The 16,178-nt window shown below is 60.5% G+C and overlaps 1 protein-coding gene across 1 annotated transcript in view; it reads left to right on the forward strand.

The window, feature by feature from the left end:
- Positions 1 to 15,996, forward strand: part of STK32C (serine/threonine kinase 32C) — a 59,014-nt gene extending 43,018 nt beyond the window's left edge. The window contains exons 2-12 of the mRNA XM_019728296.2: positions 4 to 59; positions 5,810 to 5,961; positions 9,120 to 9,293; positions 10,189 to 10,226; positions 10,307 to 10,396; positions 10,699 to 10,802; positions 11,394 to 11,510; positions 12,404 to 12,529; positions 12,609 to 12,740; positions 14,172 to 14,239; positions 15,237 to 15,996. Coding sequence (XP_019583855.2) covers positions 4 to 59; positions 5,810 to 5,961; positions 9,120 to 9,293; positions 10,189 to 10,226; positions 10,307 to 10,396; positions 10,699 to 10,802; positions 11,394 to 11,510; positions 12,404 to 12,529; positions 12,609 to 12,740; positions 14,172 to 14,239; positions 15,237 to 15,381 — 1,202 coding nt within the window. The 3' untranslated portion in view covers positions 15,382 to 15,996. The remainder of the gene's footprint in view (positions 1 to 3; positions 60 to 5,809; positions 5,962 to 9,119; positions 9,294 to 10,188; positions 10,227 to 10,306; positions 10,397 to 10,698; positions 10,803 to 11,393; positions 11,511 to 12,403; positions 12,530 to 12,608; positions 12,741 to 14,171; positions 14,240 to 15,236) is intronic.
- The last annotated feature ends 182 nt before the right edge of the window (positions 15,997 to 16,178 follow it).

A 16,178-nucleotide genomic window follows, 5' to 3' on the forward strand; every position in this document is an offset into this window, starting at 1 on the left:
CAGTGAACTTTGACCACTTCCAGATCCTGCGGGCCATCGGGAAGGGCAGCTTCGGCAAGGTAAGCGGAGCCGGCCGAGGCCACGGCAGGAGGTGCTGCTGGATGGCCGTCCCCTTTACCCGCCTGGGTCTGTCGCACGGGGCGGCGATTCTTGGGCTCAGATGAGGCCGTCGGCTGAGCTCACCAGTGCTGGGTCTCGTAGCCCAGGCATTGAGGGGTCTGGGAGCTCATCCGGGAGCTGAGAGCACAGATGGCACAGCCGCTGGGCTCCGTGGGGCCCAGACTCTGATACCCTGTCCTTACTGATCGAGAGAGTGCATTCAGGGGGCCCGCTGCTCCCGGCCTCCATTTGTCCACTTCCCTTGTTTCTTCTCTCCAGATCTAACTTCCTGATTGCTGCCTTGTAATATCTACAGATGGGGTTAATTATAAGAGAGGCTTACGGAGGCTCTGCCAAGGTTAAAATTAGCTCCTGGAACTCTGCCTCGATGGGTCTGTTGCAAATGAATCACCTCTGAATGGACAGTTTCTTTACAGCTGCGGGGTGGGGGATGGCAGATGAGCCCCCATACAGCTGTCTGATGGTGTCCATTTGAGCTCTGCAAGCCTTTTAAAGGGGCACAGGTTACTTTCATTGCATCACAGATGGAGCTGCCCGAGTCCCTGAGGCCTGGGTGAGCAAGGAGAGGGTGTTGGCATCTCTGGGTGTCAGGAGATGACTGGTGGGCCTGCCTTTGGTGATTGTGCAAAGATGTTGAACAAAGGACATGGGACACGGTCCTAACATCGGTGAGCGTGTCAGACATGCAGCTGGTGGGCCTCTGCCCTCCTGGCTTCTCCCAATGGAACGTAAGTTCTGTCCCCCAGGGCCACAGGGTGTGGGAAGCTGAGAGAGGCAGGCAGGTGGGGCTTGGGGGAACCTGCCCCACTGGAAGAGGAGGACAGCAGCCATGACCCAGTTTCGGGAGGGGCGGCTTACACATGGGGACCAGAGGTCATCCAGGTGTTCGGAAAACAGCCGAGGAGACATGTGGGGACCCTCTGGGCAAAGACCATGGGGCGAGTAAGAGTGCCAGGCATACCCCCGCCTGACCCACCCCACTGCCCCCACCCCTTCAGGCTCTTCTTGGGCACAGCTGGGCAGCCCCCCGCCCCCTGAAGTGTCTGCAGAGTGGGGCCCCCCAGCACTCTGGCTGCTCTGACCAGCTCTTGGCTGCAAATGGGACACTGGTCGCATGCTCGGGCCAGAAAACAGTAGGTCTGGGACACCAGGGCTGGGACCTTTGGTGTTCAGTGATTGTCCAAGAACCAGACGAAGATGAGACCCGAAAGCCATTGCTAAGGGAGCCTTACCCATTGCAGCTGCCGTATCTCTGAGCCCAAGAAACCGTCCTCTGACTAAATGACAGCGTTACACAGAGCGGCCAGCAGGGCCGTGAGGGGTGTGGGTGCAGCCCCGTGGGCCAACAGCCCCCAGATGGTGGCCAGACCCTGTGCTCCAGCTGCTCCAGTGTCCTTGGGAGGCCCGCTGTCCACTCATGTCCACTCAGGAGCTGGCCTGAAGGGACACTGTGTGTGTGTTGGGGGCCACCTGAGGCTGCAGCTCTGCCCCCTGCTGGCAGGTGACCTGTGAGCTGCACTGTCTGCTGGGCCCCCCACTGTCGCCGTGGGAGGGGTACAGTGGATCCCCAGCATCTCTTGGGGTGCATGATTCAACTGTGTGGTTGTCATAGATGTATGAAAATGACCTGTGTCAGGTGGTGCCGCTGCCAGCCTGGTGTCCTTGCAGCCGCTCGCTGCCTGTGCCCCTTCCTGGGACTGCACCCTTCTCCCCAGCCATTGGCCATCTGCACGGGCTCATGAGGCTCTGTAGGTCCACTGGCCATGGCCTACGGGGCAGCCACTTAGCGGTGGGAAACAAATCCCGACCTACCCCCGCCCCCTCCCCTCACCCTGATGGAATCGTGGGACGTGGCCGCTCGGGCCTGGGACGCTCTCTGCGAAGGGTCCCTCCCAGACGCATAGGCTCCCTGGCAGCCTCTACCCACCCCACAGTGGCTTTGGGGGAGGCCAGTTGGGAAAAGGTGAGGCCTGACCTTGCACAGATCAGGAGGGCAGGCATGTTTGGTACATGTGAGCTCACCCCGGGAGCGAGGGGAACAGCTGCCCCAGGGGAGAGTTAGGAGGACAGTGGTCACTCACTGGCCGCGGTGGCGAGGTGCCTGGCATGGCCCACTGCTCTATCCAAACCCTCGTGTGTGTCCTCTGAACACTGGGCTTCCGGAGCTGTCTTGCTCCGATGAGGTGCCCCCACTCTGTGTGGGGGGCCCCTGACCCCAGGAGCCTCCCCCAGACACCCCTCTCTGACTACTCCTTCCTTAGCCCGTCTGTTTGGAGTGTCTGCCAGAGCGGGGCTGCGGCCCCTCCTCTCGCGGCTCCAGGAGCTGTGGGGAGGGGCGGAGGCAGCCCCCTCATGATGCAGAGGTTTTAATGCCTCTTGTCAAGCGTGTGCTTCGTGGGAACCAAACTTAAACTTGAAAAGAAAAGGAGCTGGGGGGCTGGGGGTGAAGCAGTAAATCTGAAAAACTCATAAACGGTGTTTGTTGACAGCGGCAGTTACTCGGCACTGTTCTGGGCTGTCCCTGCGGCACCGCTGTGGCTGGTGGCACTTCACACGGAGCCCCGGCTGCCCTGGGCCAGAGGCCGGCAGCGCTTCCTCCCGTTTAGGCCTGATTCCATTTCCTCCTTGTCCAGGCCATTATCAGAGGAAGCCACTTAGAAAGCTGAGACCAATGTCATTGGAGGAAATGGCTTCACGGGGCCAAGTGCTCTAAGCCTGAACCCTGAGTCCTTGAAGGCTGGGGCCTCCTCTCCTGCCTTGTAAATGCTGCCTGTCCCCTCTGCCACCTAGAGGGGTCCCTCGGAACAGAGACGGCACCAAACCCCAGCGTTTCAAAGTGCCCCGAGTTGCAGCCTCTCTCATGCAGGCCAGGCCACTCCTGGTGACCCAAGTCTCTGCTGCTTCCCCAAAGAGCATCCTGATGTGACTGACTTTAAAGGAAAGACCCGCAGCCTGAGGGCTGGCCTCAGGCAGAGCGGGTGTCCTGGCCCCTGGCCTGGGTCCAGATATGGGGAAGGAAGGCAGAGGAAGTGGCGGGCTTGGCAGGTAAGAGGAGAGATGTGAGGGCGCCGTGAGAGCCCAGGAGAGCCCTGCCGGCAGGGGTGGTCACGGACGTGGAGGGAAGCAGGGGTTTTCCCAGGCAGCTGGCTCGGGAGCTGTGGGGCTGTGTGCCAGTCCTGGGCTTCCGGAACACAGCACAATACGGATGCGTCGGACGGCAGGCACTCACCCTCCCAGTCCCAGAGGCCAGGGGTCGACATCGCGGGCCCAGCAGGGCTGGCTCCTTCTGGAGGCTCCAAGGGAGGCAGAATTTCACCTTTTTTTCTTTGAGGGTTTTCTGCTGGACCTGAAAATTCAATTGGCACAAGACAGGTTAACAGGAGAAAAGCCTACGGATTTATTTAACACGTTTTACGTGCTGGCCCGCATGAGAAAATGGAGACCAAAAGACGTGGCAAAACCTAAATGTTTTTACGCTGGACAGAGAGAGGAAACAGGAAAGGAGCTAAAGCATGCAGGTTGCCGGAGGAAGGTGGAGTTACCTTACTAGGCCTGCTGGCTAAGTCAGCCTCCTCGGGCTTCAGCTTCCTGTCCTTGGGGCTGACTGTTCTCTCCTCCTGCGGTGGGGGTAGGGGGACATCTCCCACATGAGGAGTTATTTCCTGCTTCTTGTAAGCCGTTTCTGAGCCCAGATGACAGTCAGTTAAGACTTTTAGATGCTGGTCTCCATGCATCTTCAGATGGCACAGCAAGGACAGGCAGTGGCGACATTGACACATTCCTGATTCACCGTCTGTGTCTCTGACGATGGCCCTGGTGTTCGGTGAGCCGTCTGAGTGGCCCACTCAGTGGCAGGCACGAAGGTTGCCCAGATGTGATCTGCGCTGTTGGTTTCTGCAAGTTCATATTGTCCGGCTTCTGTTTGTAGAGTTTGGGGGGAAGGGTTTTCATCCTTAGGGCTAACAAGTCAGAGGGTGGGAGAAGAATCGGAGTCGAGGATTACTGACAGAGGACAGAGTGGCAGGGCCAGTTTACAGAGGACACGGGCGCTGCCCCCCACCCCACGCGGCTGTGCTGTGGCTTCTGCTGAAATGTACAACAGCCCCCTTTTTATTAAGATAACTGAAGTAAGGCAAGTTAGTTTGCACAATAAATGTGGTGTTGCTGAACTTGACCTGAGCGTTTACGCAGGGCAGCAAGTGAGGTACAGGCTCTCTGAGTCTGCCTTGGTGGAGTCTTTGCGAGGAATTTCAGATTAGACGTTTAAAAGCCTCTAGGAGGCCAAGTCAGCAACTTGTCACCAGACTGTGCCTTTAGAACCTACAAGTTTGGGTGAATTCCCCTCTTCTTGAGGTCCCCAAGACATCCTGAGATTCCTGGGCCTGACGAGAAGTGACCTTCTTCTCAGCTGTAAGGCCAGGAACCCTGGGAGCCAGGTTCCAGGCTGGTGTTTCAAGGGCCTTTTTAAGGATCAGCTCCACAAAATCATCCTTGCTTTCCTAACTGCCCGCTCATGTGACTGTCCCCACATCATTCTTACAGACAACCTTTCATTCAGCCCCAGCACAGCTGCTCTCTTGCCCCTCTCTGCTTCCCCCCCCCACCCCGCCCCATCCAGGCTGTCCTCACACTGGCTGCGTCATCTCAACGTCATTTACATTAATGGTGTGGTGTGACATCTCTGCTTGGCATTGTGAAAACTGTCACACGGCGTGACGTCTTTGTGGCCGCATGACACTTCATTGAGCTCATAGGCTCATGTCCACAAGGTTGTTGGATGTTAAGGTGTTGGAAAGTCTTGTTACAAACTGCACTGCGACGAACGTCTTCAGAAGAAAGCACCTTCATCTCCTCAGATGGGCTCCTGGGAGAGGGTTCTGGGTGTCACCAAAGGGTTGGATCCAGCAGGTTTGGCTGCAGACACTGATGTCCACTGAGACATCCGGTCTGTTCCAGGCCACCTGCCTTTGCGTGAGGCTGGGACCTCGAGTTCCAGAATCTTCCACTCTGTTCCTTGAAGACCTGGAGACCATAGGGTGTGAGGACCCTCAGAAATGGTCTGAGTCATCTGTCCTTGGGGGGGTCTCACCACGACTTGAGTGGTGCTGGCTGTGCAGCCCACAATTTTATGCATGAGTCCTCGTTTCCCTTGGGGACCTTTGTCCCTGATTCTGTTGAATGTCCTTGGCCATGAGAAGCCAGCTCGAGTTCCTCCCGCTCCTGGACTTCTGTCCTCGCCGCCTCCCACGCCTCTCCGCCAGGCAGTCAGCGGAGTGAGCAGGGCCAGTGCTGCAGTTCAGTGCTCAGGGCACTGGGATGGGAGACTGTCGTTCCAGGAAAGGTGGGATGTTGAGCTGGCAGCTGTCACTCATGGGGGCTTCCTGGGTGCAGGGCTCTGGCTAGCCGGTCATGTCATCCCCCAACAATGCTCCACGCCACTTGCTGTGTGGGGCCCTGAGAAGAGGAGGCTGGGGTGGAGGATGGTGACACCACCTGCCCAGGTCCTGACTGGTGAGGGGCGTGACACCACGGCAGGCCTGCCTGCTGCCAGAAAGCACCTGTACACGGGGGCTGTGTCCCGCCAAAGACTTATTTACCCCCTGTCGTTTCAAAGTGGTGGCCAGGGCGGGCGTGGGTGGGCGTGGGCGGCCGCGCTGAGGCACCCGCACTGAGGCGGCCGTGCCTGCAGGTGTGCATTGTGCAGAAGCGCGACACGGAGAAGATGTACGCCATGAAGTACATGAACAAGCAGCAGTGTGTCGAGCGCGATGAGGTCCGCAACGTGTTCCGGGAGTTGGAGATCCTGCAGGAGGTCGAGCATGTCTTCCTGGTGAACCTCTGGTGAGTGAGAGCGCTGCCCTCAGTCCTGACAGCCCAGCCCCTGCCCCCTCCAGGACCCCAGGGCCCACGGCCATCCAGGTGTCACGCAGACTGTGTTGATGAGGGGCTCCGGGCCTACAGGAAGCCCCCACTTTCCCACAAAGGAGGCCTGTGATGCACGGAGTTTCCGGCAAAAAGTCAGGCGGGGAGTTTGAGGACCTGACTGAGTTCCCTCCACAGGATGGGCCCCAAGCACAGCCCCTGGGCGTAGGACCAGTAGGCTGCCTCAGTCGGCCATCTCTCCTCCGGCAGCGCTCCCGGCACAGGGCTTCCTGCGCCCGTCGCCTCCTGTCCTGGGGCCTGTGCTCCTGCTGTGCTCACAGCGGGCGGGGTTCCCAAGGGCCCTTGGCAGTGTGAGACTCACAGGACGGAGAGACCTGCGGAAAACGTGCTCTGGGCCCACAGTGCCCCGGGAAGACTGGAACATGCCCAGCGTGACCTGGGTCTCCACCAACTGAACTTAGAGGGACAGGCAGCCCAACCAGCATGTGGGGACAGTAGAGTGGGGCAGCACGTCCTGGAAATGGTCTGGTGCGAGGTTTCTCAGGGGTCTGCTCACAGCGCAGGTCCCCCTCCCCCGGTTATTGTCCTGGGGTCAACACAGGTGAGGAGGGACATCAAATGGACAGCAGCCTCACCTGCACCCCTCCCAGTGGAGTCCCATGGTCCTGCTCAGTAGTGACATAGGAGGGGGAGCTGGGTGTGCCGTGGGGGCGTGGCCTTCCCGAGCAGCTGTGTGGACACAGGAAGTCTCTGACCAAGGCCTTCAGGGCCCCCAGGCTGTGGTGGGGCCAAGGGCTGCCCAGGCCAGAAAGAAGAGGCACTTATCCTTAGATCCCTCCCACCCCATCTGCACATGGCCCCCGGTCTCACTCATTGTGGCCCCCACGGCCCTCAAGGCCATCTGGTTTCCAGGCAGGTAGAGGGGCTGGCAGGGCCACCTGTGTCATCATGGCCATTGCCCTGTTTTCAGTGTTGTGAGACAAGGGTTTTAAAGCTGGGGGCATCCAAGCGCCCCTTAAACCTGCCACCACTGCCTGAGGCTGGGAGGGTTGGATGCCTCATCTCAAGGGTGGTGATTGCCCCCTGGGGAGGTCAGATAGGACCTCACTGTGGGGGGCCAGCCACAGCCTTGCAGGAACAATTCCATCTGGGGCCACAATACTGGCACTGGGGCTTCTCGCAACAATGAGAGACCTAGGATTTTCCTCCTCTGAGGCATCCTGGCCTCTCCCTGGGAGGCAGTGTTGCCTAGTGGTCAGGAGCATTGGCCCCTGGCTTGGGTCCCTCTGCCCTTTCTTAGTCCCTGCCTCTGTGGAACGGAGCTGGGAGTGGCTTCCAGTGCCACCCTCACCAGACTGTAGAAGTTTAGACGAGTCCACGCAGACAATAAACTTGCATGGGGCTGTGAGCCATCACTGTGGTTAATGATTTCTTCTCCCACCTGCTGCAGCTGGGGTCACCATCCCTACAGGCCGGCCTGCCCAGGGACATCTCTCACCATTCCAGGGCCAGGCAGGACGGGGCCACGGCAGCCTCTCCTACAAGTGTGGGAGGCCACATGTTCTTGTCCACAGCTCTCTAGGACCCCTGCTTGTTCAGAAGCATGGATCCAGAGTCCCTTTGCTCTGTGGTCCTATTCCTGTGCCCCTTCCCTAGGCTGCAATCTGTACTACCCTCCCCAGGCCAACTCCCCTGAGAATGAGGACAGGGTGGCTTGCAGAGAGCAGGAAGAGGAAGATCACAGAAGAAAATGAATGCTTTGTAACTGTTCTTGAAAGAGCTAGTTGATTAACAATAAGTTACCTCTGAGAGCTCACAAAAGAAATTACAAAGTGGAAAGAGGTCCTCAAACCATTGTTTTGTTACCATTGTTATCATCATCATCATCATCTTTTTTATCATCTTCACCACCATCACCACCACCATCACCACCACCACCACCACCATCACCACCACCACCACCATCACCACCACCATCACCACCACCATCACCACCATCACCACCATCACCACCACCATCACCACCACCACCACCACCACCACCATCACCACCACCACCACCACCACCACCACCACCACCACCACCACCAGCATCACCACCACCACCACCACCACCACCACCATCACCGCCATCACCACCACCACCACCACCACCATCACCACCACCATCACCACCACCACCACCACCACCACCACCACCACCACCACCACCACCACCACCACCATCACCACCACCACCATCACCACCATCACCACCACCACCATCACCACCATCACCATCACCACCATCACCACCACCACCACCACCATCACCACCATCACCATCACCACCACACCACCACCACCACCACCACCACCACCACCATCACCACCACCATCACCACCACCACCACCACCATCACCACCACCACCACCATCACCACCACCACCACCACCACCACCACCATCACCACCACCACCACCACCACCATCACCACCACCACCACCACCACCACCATCACCACCACCACCACCACCACCACCACCATCACCACCACCACCACCACCACCACCACCATCACCACCATCACCACCACCACCACCACCATCACCATCACCACCACCACCACCACCACCACCACCACCACCACCACCACCATCACCACCACCACCACCACCACCACCATCACCACCATCACCACCACCACCACCACCACCATTACTATAGCGGCTGGTTGTTAGAAGGCGGCCCCTTATCCAGCACTGCCTGAGCATTTCACCTCACGTCTCAGTTTCTTCTCTAACAACCTTCCAAAACAGATGTTTTTATCCCTTTCAGAGAAGAGGAGACCAGGGCAGCAAGGAAATGGCCCAGAGACGGTGTTGTTTTCCACTCTCCATTGGTCACTCACAGGCATCTGTGCCCCCAGCTGGTCCACCTTCCATCAGGATGGCCACGCCGAGGGTCCTGGCTCTGAGCAGGGACAGAGTCAGTGCCTTAGGCTGGACCCTGCTCCTGGGGCGTGCTCAGTGGGGGCTGGGTGTGGACTGGGGCTCTTAAATGGGGCTCGTCAGGTGTGGCAGAAGCCATGAGTCTGCCCCCAGCTGTGTGTGTGGCCGGTCCCCGGCACCCACAGGTACTCCTTCCAGGACGAGGAGGACATGTTCATGGTGGTGGACCTGCTGCTGGGAGGGGACCTGCGCTACCACCTGCAGCAGAATGTCCAGTTCTCCGAGGACACGGTGAGGCTGTACATCTGCGAGATGGCGCTGGCCCTCGACTACCTACGCAGCCAGCACATCATCCACAGGTGTGTGCATATCTGGCAGGGCGGGACTGGCTGCAGGGCCGTCCACCTGGGGCACAGCCACCCCTCAACACACATCTGCCTCCAGGCATGGCACCTGGGCCAGCTCCACCCCTCGCCCCCTTCCCTCCCCGCATATCTGAGGTCCACCTGGAGGGGATCCTGCCCCAACAGCCCCAGCTGGGACTGAGCACACACAGCTGCTGTCTCCTGGGGACCTCAGGGCCTGGCCATATTGGGGTGGCCTTCACTTGGTTCATTTAATGGCAGGATCCCAGCCACCACCTAGCAGGCACCCATTTGTTCATCTGCCATATCCCTGGGGAATTCAAACTAATGTTAACATCCGCTTAAAGCAGATAAAATTAGGTAAAACTGCACGCATAGAGCAAAACCAAAAAATACTGTGTGGTGTATCATAAAGTCAAGTAGATGTGATTTTAGCATTTCTGTCCTCGGATTCTATTATCTGGTCACGACGAGCACCAAACACGTACTGAGGGCCTGGAGTTGGGCAAGGGGAGGCCTACGCACCGCGCATTCCCCAGTTGTGTGCAGCCCGGGCTCTGGGCAAGGCCCTGCTTCTGTCCTGGGGGCGGTGGCCCCTCTGTGTCCAGTGTTGGGCTTTCTCCTGCTGTCTGTCCAGTCTCGGCAGGTTGTGCTGGAGGCGGCCCCCACACAGACCACAATGGCTGGTCTCACTCAGCTTTGTCTGAGCGTTGCCAGGTGGGGAGGGGGCCTTACGCCCTAGCATCTTCCCAGGGCCTCTGTCAGGGCGTCTCGGGTCTCAGCCCAGGTGGGAGGCCCTCGGGGGAGCCCCTGGTCCTGCCAGGGAATCACAGGGCAGGAGCAGGAAGGACTTCTGGACTCATGTCCCCACTTTCTGCTCTTTCTACAGAGACGTCAAGCCTGACAACATTCTGCTGGATGAGCAAGGTGAGTGGAGGCTGGGAGGCCACTGCCCTCAGGATGTAGCTCTGGTCCTGTGACAGTCGCACCGTCCTCTCTTCTCACAGGACACGCGCACCTGACGGACTTCAACGTTGCCACCATCATAAAAGATGGGGAGAGGGCGACCGCGCTGGCTGGGACCAAGCCATACATGGGTGAGCGGCCCATCACGCTTGCACGCACCTGGCCAGCCCGCCCTCCCACATAGCTGTGGGCACGCAGCAGTACGTATGCAGAAGCCTAAGTGACGTGTGAGGGTTATGGATGTGGTAATGAGACAGCCCGGCGCCCACGGCAGGCTGTGGGACCTGGATTTGAACCAGGAGGTCGGTGGGCAGCGGAGGGTGGCTTCTCGGTCCAGCTCTGGGCGCACCCGGGTCTCGGGCCCGGCCTGAGGTGCCAGTCCCCGGGGCCAGAGGGTCATGGATACTCAGCTGCTCCCTCCATTTCTGGAAAGCTCCGGAGATCTTCCAGTCTTTCGTCAATGGTGGGACCGGCTACTCCTTTGAGGTGGACTGGTGGTCGGTGGGGGTGATGGCCTACGAGCTGCTGCGAGGATGGGTACGGAGCTCCTTGGCCCATGGACTGGGCCCACAGACCCCAGGTGCCCGGGAGGGAGGGGGCTGACTTACCCCAGGGTCCCAGGGACATCCCAGCCCCTGGGTGGTTGCAGGAAGTGATGCCTGGGTCCTGGGGTTTCCAGAAGGGCCTCTGGGGTGCAGGGTGGGGAGCTGACCCGCAGCTGCTCCTTGGCACTTCTCTGAAGGCCCCTGTGTGTGGCCTGCTCTCCTCCCCAGCTGGGGTCGCCTGGGCCTCGAGCTGCCCCCCGATCCCTGTGTGGGGCCTCCTGAAGCATCGCACCCCTAGCCCCCCACCCCAGGCCCCAACCCCTAAGGATGGCAGCCCCTCCTGGCCCTCTAGGGCCCATCCCCTGGCCCAGCCCAGGGGTTGGAAGAGCTTCTTTCCTGGCCACTCAAGAGGCTCTTCTGGTCAGTCCCAGCCCAGGAGCACACACGGCCCAGGCACCCACTTTGTCCGCCTACAGGCTGTTCCTGGGGGCGCGGTGCCCGGGGCTGGGCCTGCGCTGGGGCGGGGTGCTGCCAGGGCCTCTGGGTGACGGGCACCTGGCACAGCGCTGCGTCCGCTGTCCAGAGGCCCTACGACATCCACTCCAGCAATGCTGTGGAAACACTGGTACAGCTGTTCAGCACCATGAGCGTCCAGTACGTCCCCTCCTGGTCCAAGGAGATGGTGGCCCTGCTTCGGAAGGTGAGCCCCCCAGCCCTGTGCCGAGGGGGGCAGCATCTGGTTCCCACACACGAGTCTGCTCCCAGCCCGTCCGGCGGCCCGCTGTCCTGTAGTAGGCCGGGCTGTGAGAGCTGAGGCGGTGAGCTCAACCACATGAGCCGCCACGACCTGGTTCTGGGAGGCTGGTCATCACCCTGTTTCACAGACACCCAAACAGGCACAGAGATGTTGAGCTGCGCACGTCATGTGTCACCTGTGCTGGCGGAGGGCGTGTGTGGGCCGAGTGCCAGGGGCCTCTGCTCCTCCCACTGGCCTGGCCACCCTCCTCCAGGAGCAAGCAGAGAGGACCCTGGAACCCCCAGGGCTGAGTGGGTCTGCAGCAGCCCAGGGGCCCTGAGCCTGGTAGGGACACGGGGCTGTGGCGTTGCCACCACGTGCCTCCCTCAGGGCTGGGGCTGGGCAGGGACCACTCTCCACTCGCCCGCCCCACAGCTCCCCATGACAACAGCCATACTTTGAACTAGTCCATCGCCTCCAGGGCCAGGTGGGACCTTGGTCCCCAGAGGCCCGCGTGGGAAGCCCCACGCCTGGGTTGGGGAGGCGGCCTCCATGGGTCTGTGGCTTTGAGACCCCAGCGGCTGTGATGCTGGCAGCACCCTGGGGTCTGCTAGGACTATGACAACAGACTTGGTTACTGCCCTGTGGCTGACCCTGCAGCTAGCCCGGCCGAGACGCCACCTGCTGGTGAACCTCAGCAGAGCGTCCCTCCTGACCCCAGGGCCACACGCCTCAGACCACACTGTCCCCTTGGCCGTTGCTGCACTGACCAGGTTGCTTGCCTGGCCCTTGGGACCTGCCGGGGGCCCGGGGTGGGGCAGCTCCCCACGGCCAGGTGACAGGGGGCCTTGTTCCAGCTCCTCACTGTGAACCCCAAGCACCGTGTCTCCAGCCTCCAGGACATGCAGGCCGCCCCGTCGCTGGCCAACGTGCTGTGGGACGACCTGAGTGAGAAGAAGGTGGAGCCGGGTTTTGTGCCCAACGTAAGCCTCCTGGGTGGCCCTTGTGGCAGTTTTGGTGGCAGGGGCGACCCCGGGTGGCTCAGCACCTGCCCCTCCACAGAAAGGCCGCCTGCACTGCGACCCCACCTTCGAACTGGAGGAGATGATCCTGGAGTCGAGGCCCCTGCACAAGAAGAAGAAGCGGCTGGCGAAGAACAGGTCGCGGGAGAGCAGCCGGGACAGCTCCCAGTCCGTGAGTGCAGCCCCGCCGCCCCCAGGCCCCTGGCAGCACATGCCCCGGAAAGGCCTACAGACAGTCTGGTCACCCCGAAGTCCAGAGACGTCCTGAGACCTTCCTTCCACCTTTCCCGGCCCAGCCCCATCTCCAGCTCCCAGAGCCCCTCACCTCCTTCCCTGGATCCCTCACTTCCTCCTCTGGGCCACTCACTACTTCCTCTGGGCCCCTCACTTCCTTCTCTGGGTCCTTTACTTCCCTGATCCCCTCACTTCCTCTTCTGGGGCCCTCACTTCCTCCCCTGGACCCTCGCTTCCTTCCCTGATTCCCCTCACTTCCTCCTCTGGGTGGGAATGAGAAGCAAATGAGAACCCACTCCTGGGGCTCTTGCCAGGGAAGTAGACCCGTCTCAGGGGGACGCCCTCATGGCAAGACCCTCCTTCGCCAGTGCACGGCCCGTGCCCAGCACCTCAGCACAGTAGGTCCAGCCTTTTCCCACTCAGCAGGCGGTGCAGCCATTGACATTGTTATTCTGAAGCTGGGGGGCCACATGGGGCCGCACATCCTGAGGGGCACATTCCGAGGCACCCACGTGGCTGCAGCCGGCATGTCTGCAGCGACGTGAGGGTGGGTACTGTTTTCTCCAGCAGGGGTGGCCCTCTGCTGACGGTGCCCATGTGCAGTGCACGCAGACGGCCCTGCCCAGGTGTCAGAGCCAGCTCTTCCCGTCAGGCCTTGGCTTTGACGCAGGCTCCTCTCAAACCTGGGAGTCCGACCCTCTGAGGTCCGATGGTGCAACTTGCGCCACAGGACAGGCGTCTCCCACACTGTGTCCGAGGCTGTGGATGGGCGGCCCTGAGCCTGCCGCATGCTCATGTGTTCCCAGTGCCCAGCAATGAGCAACCATCCCCACGGCCATGGGGTGACTCCTTCCCCACACGTTCCCAACACGAGAGAGCTGAGTAGTGGCCAGCACAGCCTCCCACTGCGCCCCTCACTCGCACCCCACGTGCCACCAGTGACGGGTTCCTCGTCTATCGGGCCAGTGCAGGAGCCAACTCCAATCCCATCCTAAGAGTCTGCTGCTCAGGGCGGCCCCTGCGACCAACCTCCTTAGGACAGGGTCTCCTTATACACAAGTGACAAGTGACCAGAGGACCCAGTAAGGGCTGGGGGAGGGGAGGGAGCCAAGCCAGGTGAGCTTTCCAGCCAAGTCGGTCCCACAGTTATTGCCGTGTGTCAGCGTCCTCTCTGAGGCAGGAGACTGGGCTTCCTCACAGGAAATACTTTGGTCACTGGCTAAGGGTCCCCTGGGAGGTACAAACCTCCAGGTGCTCTGGCTTCCTGAGAGCAGAGTTCAGGCCACAGGAGAAAGGCACAGGTGCTCAGGATGGCATCTGAGGGGACGCAGGGAACCTGACGCTGTCCACTGCTTGTTCTGACTAACAGGAAAATGACTACCTGCAGGACTGCCTTGACGCCATCCAGCAAGACTTTGTGGTCTTCAACAGAGAAAAGTGAGTGTGGCTGGGGCACGGAGGCAGAGAGCAGTTGGGGAAATGGGCCGAGGGTTTCTGGGCCACATGAGTCCTGAGCCCCAGCAGCCACATGGCATCAGTGGGCCCTGGAAGCCTGATCCTGCCCCCCCTTGGGGTTTCCGAGCAGCAGCCCTGGGGGGAAAGGGTGGGAGGGCCCGTGCTCAGGCTTGTGCAGCAGGAGCTTCTTAGGCACTTTTAGTTCTAAACTGGGACCAGTGGCCAGAGTTTCCTGAGGAGACACTCGGTGGGCTTCCCAGATGAGGGCTGCCAGTTTCCTGGGCAGCCCCTGCACAGCCACCCCAACTCACACCCCTCAGCAAACATTGACTGAGTGCCAGGGACTGGGCCAGAAAGGGCACAGCTGGCTGGCAGGGAGGTACAACAGGACACAAATAGCTAAGACAGCTCTGCAGTGCTGTGGGGCTCACGGGGAGGGGTGGCAGGGGAGGCACGGAGGGCTTCCTGGTGGAGGTGGCTCTGAGCTCTGGCTGGGAAGGTGAACAGGACTGGCAGGCGCTCTGCTTCGCTGACCAGGACAACATGTGAGCACTGGTTTAGGACACTGGCCACCATCCCAGAAGTCAGAGGCCTGGGAAAGAACTGAACTGGGCCAGGCTCTTTGAAAAGCCCTGCTAACCCCAGAACTTACACTGCAATGAAGCCTCCTTTCAGCTTCTGGCTGGAAATGAACTGAGTCTCGCCAGCCCTGCTGCTCCCAGCGCCAGGGCCGCAAGTGGCCAAAGGGTGCTGCTGGCCTGAGCACCCCACGTCCGCCATCAGCTCCCTGCTGTGCCAGCCTGTCCAGGAGGGGTCTTCCCCATCCCACCCCGGGCAGGGCACCTGGTCCATGTTTGGGGGCCCCAGAGCCACGTCCCTGAGGGACCTTCTGGAGTCCTCAGACAAGCTGTGGCCAGTGAGACGTGTCCCAGGGCTGCTGGTGAAACTGCACAAAACCCTCCCTGTGCTTCCCCACCAGGCTGAAGAGGGGCCAGGACCCCATAGGCGAGCCCAGGCCCACACCCGAGGCCAGGGACATGGACAGCGAGGCCCCCATGGACGGTGAGGAGGTGTGCTCTGCCCTGCCCGTGTGCGGCTCCATCTGCCCCTCGGGGAGCAGCTAGGAGCCTGCAGCCCAGAGGAGCTAACTCAGCTTGCACTGGAGACTCAGGTCCGCCCGAGGGACAGGGTGACAGGGTGACGGGTGCACGTCCAGCACTGACATTCCCACTGAGAAGCCTGCTGTCCAAGCACAGACCCAGCAGGTGGCCCTGCTGTGTCCTGGCCACATTTTCACTGTTACGTCTGACCACCCTGCTGCTGGGCTCTTGGAGGCACAGGTGACGAGAAGCTGTCCATGTGGCCTGAAGTGGTGGACAAAGGTGGGTGCCACCAGGGCCACTCCGTTACATGTGGAGGGAGGCAAGCTGCCACCTGCCCTGCCTCTCCGGCGGCCCCCAACTGGCCCACTGGCAGGTCACTGAGGCCACGTGGTGGGACAGGAGTTCGTCCCTCCCCACCTCTCGGCTGTTCACAGGCCTGCTCTCCCGTCTCTGCTTACCGTCCATAAGCTTGCTGCCCGGAGCTGCGGGGATGGCCCAGGGTCCGAGGTTCTTGTACACCGGGGGGAGGGGCGTGGGTGGGGTGGGAAGGTGAGGATGTTTTATGGACACACAAATGGTTTCTGTGGGGTTTCTGTATGGTTCTCCTCTCTGAGAATTACAGTAGACCTACTCGGAGCCCAGTGTGTGCATGTCCCCTCCCTCCCCAGCCGTCCTGTGTTCACAGGGACCTTTGTCTGGGAGTCGGTAGCTCCTGTTGGCAGAGCCATCGGCACCCCAATTCCACCACCCTGGGTTGGGGCCCCGTCTCACCCAGAAGCTGTGAGGCTGTGGCAAAGGTGCTGTCCGCTGGCAGGCAG

The sequence above is a fragment of the Rhinolophus sinicus genome, linkage group LG07, assembly GCF_036562045.2.
Source record: "Rhinolophus sinicus isolate RSC01 linkage group LG07, ASM3656204v1, whole genome shotgun sequence".
Taxonomy (NCBI): Eukaryota; Metazoa; Chordata; class Mammalia; order Chiroptera; family Rhinolophidae; genus Rhinolophus; species Rhinolophus sinicus.